The following is an 11064-nucleotide window of genomic DNA, read 5'->3' as shown; positions in this document are numbered from 1 at the left end:
TTTTTTTTTTTTTTTTTTTGGTCCATGTTGTCATACATACTGCAGACTTCCTAGAAAGTTTAATCTTGTATATTTATGCCATAATTTCCAATTAATCAAAATCTTGTTAACCACCTTGTAGACCCTAGTGCACCGAAGTGTGGAAAGTTTAGTGACTAAGAGTTTAAATAGATGCTTCTGGCATAAGAGTTAGTAGTCATTAAGGGGTCACTAAGTAAATGAGTCAGTCCCCTTTATAAATAATTTTTACAGGTGGATCTTTTCTTCATTAAGATACCTGTTTCTGTCTCTTGTTAAAAGTATCCAATTGTAGGGCGGGGGATTTAGCTCAGTGGTGCCACCGCCTGCCTTGCAAGGACAAGGTCCCGAGTTCAATCCCCGGTACCAAAAAAACCAAAGCAAAACAAAACAAAACAAAAAGTATCCAATTGTAGTAGGTAGCAAAAGATAAACCGACCGTGCTTTTATGATTCTTAAGAGTCTTTGTTAAAATTTTAAGGTTCCCAAGATCTCCTTTTCCCTCTTTCTTGTTCTTAGATGAGACTGAAGTTGGCAAGTCCTTAACCCTGCCTATCCCCATAAGAAATACAAATTTGTGATTACAGAAATTCCACCGCCAAATTAAAAAAAAAAACACACACACATTGTCCAATCATTTGCAGATGTCCTCTAGCCAGATTTCATCACAAATAACTCCAAAACTGTCATGTGCCAAGTAACACATACTAGCTTACTCTGTAGTCAAAACAAGCCCCGGTCCAGACCGCACTAGGATGAGAGCGGCTTGCACTGTCCCTTTTGTTCTGCCCATGCATTCAGTGTCACTTCCCTTTCGTTAGCTGACCCTGACTCCTTTGCAAAAGAGTCACCAGATTGTCTTATTTGCCATTAGCCCACTAAAATCAATAGTGACAGACATTGGCATGATGTACTGTAACAAAATAGCAGGAAGGTTTTTATAGTACCATTGTGATTTTCTGTAAAGAAACACCCAGGACTCATTGTTTATATTTTTTAAATTTATAGCTCTTTAGCTATATCCACGATTTCACTGCCAGGAATGCAGTCAAGCTTGAAGCTTTATTAAAGACCATGATCTAATCCATACAAACACTCCTTTAGCTCATAGTTTCTGTTTAATCATTTGTACTGTCCTAAAAAGGCACTATTGCCATTTATAATCAAACCAAAAATGTAAGCTACCTGAGTATAACTCTCATAAGTCATATACAGCATCTGTATGCTGAAAATTGCAAAGCAGTATTGCTTGCATATGACTTTGTATGTTGGTTTCCAAGTATTTAAATGTAGAATACAGAGTTCATGTCTTCTCTCTCTTTGAATGATGGGTAAACAAACTGGAAGGAACATCAAACTGTATTTCATTGAGCTCATATACTGTATTGAATATAACAAAGAGAAGTCAGACTGCCTTTCTTTGGCTCTAATTGCAGAAAGTGAAGTCACTGCTTTTCCTGTCTTGGATCAAGACCAGAAAGAAATTATTGACACCAATGGAGCTGGAGATGCATTTGTTGGAGGTACAGACTCCCTTACTTCATATTTGCTTACAAGTTAAACATTTTAACCCTTGTCTCTACCACATAGCCAGGATTTATTAACTTAATAACTTTTAATTTCTTCTTTTAAAAAATTAACGCCTAATGTTCTTTCCATCTGCCACTACCATTGTGAGTAATAGGATGGGATTATACTACAGGAAAAATTTGTGTTTGGCAATGATAATTTGCTATTATGCTACACCCCAGTCATTTTCACAAGATTGATAGTATCTGTCAGAATATTGCATAAGCAGGCTGCATCAAATACAGTAGATAGTATATTCAGAGCCCTTCAGGCCGAAATGTTAACACATTGTTGTTCTTTAAAACAAATTGCGATGAATACTAAACGGCATGCTAATAACTAAGGCTGATGTCTTTGGCTTATATCCTTTGGTTATGCATCTGTTTCTAACACAATGGTGGGTGTTTATTATACTGAGAAGGGTTAAATTTTGGTCTAATTCAGACTCTGTAAGAACTAGCAAATTTGATAAGGATTAGATCATTTTGCGAATGAGTACTCAAAAATAAGATCAAGACAGAAGATTTTTAGCTTGCTGACTTAGATTGATCTGAAATCCAATTCAGAGGTTCTTTTAATGAGTCAAATTCCTTAGAGTTAGAGTATAGTTAAGCTAAGTTAGCTTTTTCTAGAAAGCTGTAGATTCCTCCCAAGATAGCCCAAAAGGGATCTCCCCTGATCTCGCTTTCTCACAGGATCAAAGCAAGACAAGGTAAAAAGGCAAATGGAGCTGGCTGTTGCTCCCTTCTCCTGGGGGTTAATATGAATTGTGGGAAACTTATTTTTGTTTATATGATAGTTTTAATTTAATATTTTAATATTCTTTTATTTTAATGATATTTTAATTATGTTTTCTTTTTTTCCCTGAAACCACTCATACCACATCTTAAATGAGCTGTAACACATAGGATACCCCATGTTCTGTATTCTTTGGAAAGAGTACATACAAAAGAAATATTCTGTTTCACTGTGAAGCTTTTGTTTTTTATTTCCTTTCTCTGAAAGGCTACATCATGGGTACTTTTAGAATATTTTTGAAGCTAATTTTCCTCTTCCATACTCTTCACAGCTACAAATCTGTGTAAGCTAAAAATATTTTATTCAGAGTTAAGCCATATTGTATAAATAATACTGATTTCCTCTCCCCACCCCACACTCTGGTACTAAGAATTGAACCAAGGGCTTTACATGTATTAGACAAGGTCTCTACCACTGAGCTACATCCCAGCCCATTTTTTTATTTTTTGAGGTAGCATCTCACTAAGTTGCCCAAACTGGCCTTGAGCTTGTGATCCTCCTGCCTCAGACTCTCCCCTAGCTGGGATTACAGGTATTTGCTAATGCATCCAACAAGGAAACTGTAGCAGTTTTCTGGTTGAAAGTTGATTAAACTGAGAATCATAGTGTAAAAACTTGGATACCTTTCCCTTGTGTGTACATTACTCAATATTCTGTATCACTGACATTCACTAGGACATAAGGACTGTCCTGGCTATGATAGTCACCTAGTAAACTACTACCACTGGTCCAAGGGTTCTGGGCTTCTTGGCCCTATAATAACAGATGCCGCACCTGTAATCCTGCCAGTTCTGTGCACATTAAGAATGTGTGCTTGTTGAGGGGCAAAGAGGCTATTCTTAGGGTACTAAGGTAAGTACAGCAAGAGCTCACTCCCAGTTGCACTTCGGTTACTGTGAGAAATAAATTTCATCAAAGAAGTTGGAATTTTCATTAAAGGATTTTCAGCTTCTTTTATCCCACGTGACTTACCTAGCCTCATTATAGTTATTATTGAGGTATATATAAGTAAGTGAAAAGCAAAGAGTCTGGGGAACAGGAGTCCACACTTTTTTTTTCTTTTTGGTAAAGGACCAGACAGTGAATAGTTTAATCTGTGTAAGTGATATACAGGTTATATTGCTCATTATACTGCTTATTGTCTTGCATCATTTGTCTGGTTGTTTAGATTTTTCATATATATATATATAAAATAACACTTTTAAAATATAAAAACCTTAGCTGGGCATGGTGGTGCACATCTGTAATTCCAGTACGTCAGAGGCTGAGGCAGGAGGATCACCATGAGTTTGAGACCAGCTTGGAGTACATAGTGAGTTCAAGGCCAGCCTAGACTGCATAGGGAGACCCTGTCTCAAATAAAAAAAAAAAAAAAAGAAGAAGAAAAAAAAAAGGTATATACCTTTCTTTGCTTTCAAAATATACAAAAAGGAGACCACTGGCCAGATTGGGCTCACTGGCTGTAGTTTCCCAACCCTTGTAAGCATTGGCAGCTTCCTCACTTTATTTCCAGCTGATCCAGGCTTCAAACAGTGGATTTTAGTGCAGAGAAAGTAGAAGACAGGCTGAAACTCAGCAGAACTTCATTGGTAGTCGCTCAACTAGTAGCCATTTTTCTCATTTTAATTGTATTCTAAGCAGTTCCCAGGACAATCAGATCTTGAAAACCTAGGCCCTGTAATGAGATAAGCACATTAGTTTACTGATGGAATACTTGTGCCTGTTATATTCAGCACATTCTGTGTATATCCTTTATATTGTATACAAATGGCCTATCCTTGTACTTATATTAACTAACTTAATGTTTTGAAAAATCCTCCTGTGTTTGGTTTTTGGGTTGTTTTGTTTTGTTGGTACTGTGGATCAAACTCAGGACCTTGTGCTTGCAAGGCAGGTGGCAGAACCATTGAGCTAAATCTCAGCCCTTTTTTTTTTCCCCTGCAATTTTTTAAAAATTATATTTTACTGATGAGCAAACTAAACCAAAGTTGGGGAGCCTGCCCCATAGTCTCATAGCGAGAGAGTAGCAGTAGGGTTTAAACCCAAGCACTTTGCTCTCAAGTAAGGTCTTCCTCATTTCATTATACTATTTCTCCAAACATATAGGGAAAGCTCATCACTAAAAGGGAGAGAGCCACAGGCCAGCCCTCCTGACAAAAGCTACTTTTTGCCAAAGAGCATCTTCCTATTATCTAAATAGATCGAAGAGAGGCTCTTATTATCTGCAAGGGTGCTCATGACACTAAGGTGAATTTACTGCATAAAAGAAAGAAAAACTGAAACAACAGAATTGAAGGTCCATAGTCTCTGGTGACTTTGAACCAACAGCTTTTGCTAAGTAGTAGAATCGATTGTACTACAGAGATGCAGAAAGCGACATCATAAACTCGCTTGGTTAGCACAGAATCCAAATAAGCAGAGTTAAATAAGGGATGTTTATAGAACTAGGCTGAGCTAGCTTATGGATCCATCCTACAACAGAGATGGTCTTGTTAGTTGTAAACACTTAAAAAAAAAGAAATCATTGGAAAACCCACTGCTTCTATCTCCTCCTCAGCAAGTCTTTCTACTGAAACCGGAAACAGCTCCAGCTGTTAAACTCTCCTGGTCCTAGCAGAGATAGAGAGGCCGTGACAACTGTTCCGTATACTGAGGAGTTTCTTTTTCTTTGCCTCACTGCCTGATTAACTTATCTCCTTTCTGACTGATACCTTCTATCTTTAGAGAGATAATATATTTATCCCATTACTTTCAAGTTTTGTTGGCTGACAAATACTTCCATCTTTGTGACTTTGCGTATCTGTATTCCAGTCTACTTTAACTCTCTGAAGGACAGTAATTTTCTTTTCATACATTTCAAGTTTTTGGTAAAGTATCCCTCTAGTTACCATGTGCTAATTACATAGCTCAGTGCCAGAGGGCCATATGTTTCTTTCATGAAGTTCAAAGATATATGACTGTAGCAGGGATCTTCCTGTGTAATTTTTAAATGAGTACCCCAAATGTACATAAATTAAATTAAATAGATCTCAAGGGTTTAGTGATAGCAACAAATCCCACTTGCCTTGACAAGCACACTTGCTCCATTTGGAGGTCTTAAGTGCTTTGTAACCTTTGCTCTTTATTTGTCCCTAGCCAGCCCTGATGGAACTCTTTTCACATTCTCCCTCAAAAGCCCATGTGCTAGGATTGTACCTTTTGAGACAATTCTATAATCTCTGAGTATGATTTCCTAATTTCCCAGGTCAGGAGAAAATTTCTTCCGTTGTCCTGCTGTGCTTTGTCACAGCAGGCCTGCCTTTTCATTTGGAACCCTCTTTGTCACTGCCATAGTAACAAATGGAAACATTGAGAACATTTTGTGACAAGCTCTGTCATTGTTCCCGGTGAAATCTCTTCCCCTGTGTCTTCCCAGTAAATGAAACTGAGAAGAAAAAATCATAACAAATAACCTGAAAGGGGACCTAATCAATACATTCCCACTGGGCTGTCGATACCAGCCTGAGTTAATCTAATGTGATTTAGTCGTATGTTTTATGTGAGCTGTAAGTATATGGACTAGACCTACAAATCATCTTTAGGCGGAAAATGAGTAGACCTCTGACAGATTTGGTGCATATACAGTGTATAACTCTCAGGTAAAAGAATAGAGACCTCACAGAGGGATCAACATCTTTAGGCTTAAAAAAAACCTTGATTAAAAATGGCAGAAGCCATCAGGAGCTTAGAAGTGACAGTAAAGTGACTGTGCTGCTCTGAGTACTTCTGATTTTTCAAAATTCTCACGGCTTTATAAGAGAAAATGCCATGAAAGATTACCCATGGTATGCAAATGGCCACAGTCCCACTGTAAATAATTATTCTATTTCTCGCCAGATAAAAAGACTTATTAATTTTACTCTCTAATTCATGTTCAGAAATGATTTTTGGTTTTAAACAAAAAATTGTTCCAAGAACAAGGATACTGCTGCTTCTTTATGTAGCACCTGTCTATACTTCTGAGAGTCACAGAAAATCTCTAATCATCCGTAGTTTCTGTCTTCGCCATTTTTGTTTGTTCCTAGACATTTGTAGCTCCTTCCTCCATTATTTTGGGGTTTTTTGAGACAAGGTCTCACTGTGCAGTTCAGGCTGGCTTTGAACTCACTGTATAGCCCAGGCAGGCCTCGAACTCACAGCAGTCTTCCTGCCTCAGCCTTCCTAGTGCTGGGATGACAGGTGTGCACCACCACACCCACCTCCTTCCTTCATTCTGGGTTTTGTTTTTTCCTTTTTGATACTAGGGATCAAACTCGGGTCCTTGCACTTTCAAAGTATACCTTCCTTCATTCTTAATTGCAGCTTCATGGTGCTCTGCAAACAAATGGTACAAAATTCTTATGAATTTTTTTCTGCACCATCCCAGAAGATTAGAAAATAACAGCACATTGTTTCTCACACTTCTTTACTCAAAACTCAGAACCTTCAAGACTCACTGTCTCCTAGGGTTTCACTTGGTGGTGACCATGGTGACAGCTGCCCACTGGTAAACAACCCTACATCAGCAACTCCACCTTTCCTTGTCTTTCTACTATAGTAGGATATCGCCTGTGTTTTATTTCATACAAAACTTTGCCTTAAAACCACCAGATGAAGTATGAAATTGACTTGGTAATTAGCAATATGAAATATTCCCCACAGATAGCAGATCCATTTCAAGGAAAGGAAGGGAAAAGACATTCACACCCATGCAGTCACACGATGCCACATTACAAGCTACACCGGGATTACAAATCTAGAGACCTAGAGGAGCACGGTGGCGGGGGGAGACGTCACTTTGGCTCATACGAAATACAAGATGCTTTGAGAGTGAGGTCTGGAATGTCTCATAAAATACGAATGTTCCCTCTAAGATCTGATGTCACAGATGACCTCCATCAAAAAGCACTTGTAAATGGGTAATGGAATTCAAAGGACCTTATCTTGTGGGAGTTTGGGTAAGACAGATAATCTGAGCCTGGTTACAGCATCAGACACCAAAGCTCAACTATGATCCTTAGCTTTCTCGTATTTGAAGATTATGGAGAGATGTTTATTTCAAGAAAAATTATATTGGTATGAAAATACCTTATTTACTGGCAAAGGGCCAGAGAAACTGTCATAAATAACATTTCTGAAGTTCCTTCTTCTTACAGTTGTGACATGACAAAATACATGTGTGTTGGTTTCCTGACCTAGAGTACCAGTGAACCAATTGGAAATAACTTGAAGCCTATAGTGGATGCTATTACATGGATCTGGTCGGTTTTTATGACCTTATCTGTCTGAGTCATACAGAAATACTAGTTAGTTTTCAATGCATAACTAACTAGTGCCTAAAACAAATATTCATTTATTTAACCTTATAAATCTGTGGGTTGGCCTCTGGGCCACGGCTCAGCTTAGATGGTTCCTGTGGGAGTAAGTCATTTGCCCAAGATCACATTGAAAGCCAGCATTTAAACTTAAAATCTGATCCAAAAGTTCTTTCCCCTACTCTTTTTTGTTATATTACCTCTATTATTCAGTCATCTTCTAACCACTGGTCTGTAGGCCAACCTGTCACGTAACAGAGTTTTCATTAGTCAGTATCAATTTGATCAAAGGTAGGAGCAATAAGTAAGTTTTCTTAAAGCTAAATATACTCAATTTTAAACATTGTTCTTTCTACTGAACGAAACTTAAATTATCCTTTTTTATGAATAATGTTGATATTGACAATACCTTTTTTTTTAAATGTTCTCACCTGGTAAAAAATTAAAATTTGACAATCTTATGTTTATTCCTAAAATTTTGGGGGGGGAACATTTCAATGTTCTATGAAATCTAATGGTCTAGGTATTACCAATCAACTATCCTTATTTATTAATTATATATTATTAGGTAAGTTTTTTATGGCCCTAAAATAGAGATTGTGGTAATTTCAGAGATGTTATATGTCTGGATGTGCTTATCTAATATCCAACCTGTTTCTTCATATAAAATCTTCTGGATGATACCTTGATAGGTGAGAATAAAAAAGTCACAGAACAGTAAGTGTGCTATGCCATTTATGTTTTATTTTAAAAGGCCTTATATGTACATGATGTGTATATATTTATAAATGCATATGAAAGTCCCAAGAAGAAACACCAAACAATGGTGGGTAGATAAGATTATCACTCTTTGATGTGTGACATCAAAACATCATATGCCTCATGATATTTGAATTTCTTACATAATATGCTTTTATTCACTTTGTGGAGTTTTGTTGTTATTTGATTGATTTTGAGTTGTTTTGTTTTGTTTTGTTTTGTTTTTTGCAATGCTGAGAATCAACCCAGGTCCTTGCACATACTAAGCATGTGCTCTACTACGGAGTTACATTCCCTGCTCTTAATGTAATTTCTAAGACAGACGTCTTGCCATGTCAAATAATTCAGTAGACACAAACTTCCAAACTGCATGATGATTTGTATGAAGTGTAACCTTATGCCAGGCAAGGTGGCACACGCCTGTAATCCCAGCACTCAGGAGGCTGAGGCAAGGGGATCGCTGTGAGTTCGAGGCCAGCCTGGGCTACACAGTGAGTTCCAGGTCAGTCTCAACTATATAGTGAGACCTTGTCTCAAAAAAAACAAACAAAGAAAAGTGACCTTTGACCTTGTAAAGCTGTTTAACCTTCGCAAAGATCTAAATAAAACAAAAAAATTGGCAATATGATTACCAAATTAGTAGCTTCTTTCACTTCCCCAACCTGGGAAACAAACAAAGAAATGTAACCTTTGACCTTGTAAAGCTGTTTAACCTTCGCAAAGATCTAAATAAAACAAAAAAATTGGCAATATGATTACCAAATTAGTAGCTTCTTTCACTTCCCCAACCTGGGATATGAACACAGGCTCTTTATATTTCATTCAGTTGTCCTGTTAATCTTGATCTTTTATAAAGAAAGATATATGTTTTATTTCTTTTTTATTTCAAGTAGATATTAATAAAGAAAATGGGTTTTGGGGGGCTGGGGATTTAGCTCAGTAATGCCACCCCCTGCCTCTCAAGTGCAAGGTACCGAGTTTGATCCCTGGTACCAAAAAAGAATATGTGTTTTAAAAACAGTCTTCTATGAAAAGATAAAGCAAAATTTCATAACAAATTATTTAAAGAATAGCATTAGTTAATACACTGTATACCATAACCTTAAAAGAATGGCCAAAATGAATACAAGCCATAGACAAAAAAAGACTCGTATGTTTTATTTCTAGCCCATGAAATAAATGGCAAATTAAAAATTTTCTAAGCCAGGTACAGTGGTATACTTAATCTAATCCCAGCCACTCAGGAGACTGAAGAAGGAGGACAGCAGGTTCAGAGCTAGCCTGGACAACTTACCAAGACCTGTCTGAAAATAAAATATTAAAAGAGGCTGGAGATGAGCCAGGTATGATAGCACACACCTGTAATCCCAGCACTCACGAGGCTGGAGCAAGATTGCTATGCATTTGAGGCTAGCTTGGGCTGCATACTGAGTTCAGTTCCAGCCTGAACTACATAGGGAGACCTTCTCTCAGGAGCATTAAAAAAAAACAAAAACAAAATAAAAAGAGAGGAGCTGGGGCTATAGCTCAGAGATAGAGTGCTTGCTTAGCATTCTTAAGCCCTGAATTCAATCTCAAGTACCAAAAAAAAACAAAAAAAATTCTTTTGTCAAATTTTTTTTTTTTTTTTTTTTTTTTTTTTTGGTACCTGAGATCGAACTCTGATCTTTGTGCTTGCAAGGCAGACTGGTGCCACTGAGCTAAATCCATGGCCCTGTTTGTCAAATATTTTTAACGTTTTAGAATTATATTGCTGTGAGAAACTGTCACATGTACCAAGTGCAGGTTTTTTAAATTGAGTTAAACAGGGCTGAGGATTTAGCTCAGCAGTTCTGCCACCTCCCTTGCAAGCACAAGGACCCGAGTTCGATCCCTGGTACCAAAAAAGAAATGAGTTAAACAATAATAAAATTAGCTTCCTTGCTGATAAATTAGGGTGCTAAGTATAGCTTCACGTGAACAAGTTTGCTGTCATCTTATTCTAAGAACTGACTTTGTCCTAATGAGGGGATGGGTTTGTCTTTGGGGTTTCTGTTTTGTTTTATTTTTGGAGCTGGAGATTGAATCCAAGGCCTTGCACACACTGAGTACGTGCTGTACCATTGAGCTACCTAGTGGGCATTATTTGTTTGGTTTGGCTTGGGTTTTTTTTTTTTTTTTTTTTTTTTTTTTTTTTTTTTTTTGGTTTGGCTTGGGTTTTTTTTTTTTTTTGGTTTTTTCGAGACAGGGTCTCACTATGTAGTTGAGGCTGACCTGGAATTCACTGTGTAGCCCAGGCTGGTCTCGAACTCACCGCAATCCTCCTGCCTCAGCCTCCTGAGTGCTGGGATTACAGGTGTGTGCCACCATGCCCAGCTTTACCTAGGGGGCATTTTTAAATTGGATTACTCCCTCTCCCTCTCTCTCTCTCTCTCCTTCAGTACTGGGATAGAACACAGTCATAGCACCACTGAGCTAAATCCCTGCTGTTTTTGTTCTTAATTCAAATACAGTGTCCTGAGCTATGTTAGTAAAATTATAACAGCCATCACAAAGAGGGAATAAGTTGGGCCAGGGATTTAGATCAGTGGTTCCGCCGCCTGCCTTG

General features: G+C 37.7%; 1 protein-coding gene and 1 long non-coding RNA gene across 2 annotated transcripts in view; one reads left to right on the top strand and one right to left on the bottom strand.

Annotated features, from left to right (window-relative positions):
- Adk (adenosine kinase) overlaps nt 1-11064 on the top strand; it is a 449321-nt gene that overhangs the window by 417492 nt on the left and 20765 nt on the right. Inside the window, exon 10 of the mRNA XM_033766515.1 lies at nt 1455-1541. Coding sequence (XP_033622406.1) covers nt 1455-1541 — 87 coding nt within the window. The remainder of the gene's footprint in view (nt 1-1454; nt 1542-11064) is intronic.
- On the bottom strand, nt 2600-5881 carry LOC104850354. Its single transcript, XR_776946.3, has 3 exons — nt 5581-5881; nt 3788-4060; nt 2600-2673 (listed from the first exon to the last, which is right to left on the bottom strand). It is a non-coding gene; the product is annotated as an uncharacterized LOC104850354 (long non-coding RNA).

The sequence above is a fragment of the Fukomys damarensis genome, unplaced genomic scaffold (genome assembly GCF_012274545.1).
Source record: "Fukomys damarensis isolate Sample0158 unplaced genomic scaffold, DMR_v1.0_HiC HiC_scaffold_20, whole genome shotgun sequence".
Classification (NCBI taxonomy): domain Eukaryota; kingdom Metazoa; phylum Chordata; class Mammalia; order Rodentia; family Bathyergidae; genus Fukomys; species Fukomys damarensis.
The sequence above is the reverse complement of the archived record's forward strand: the minus strand, read 5'-3'. Positions and strand labels throughout refer to the sequence as shown.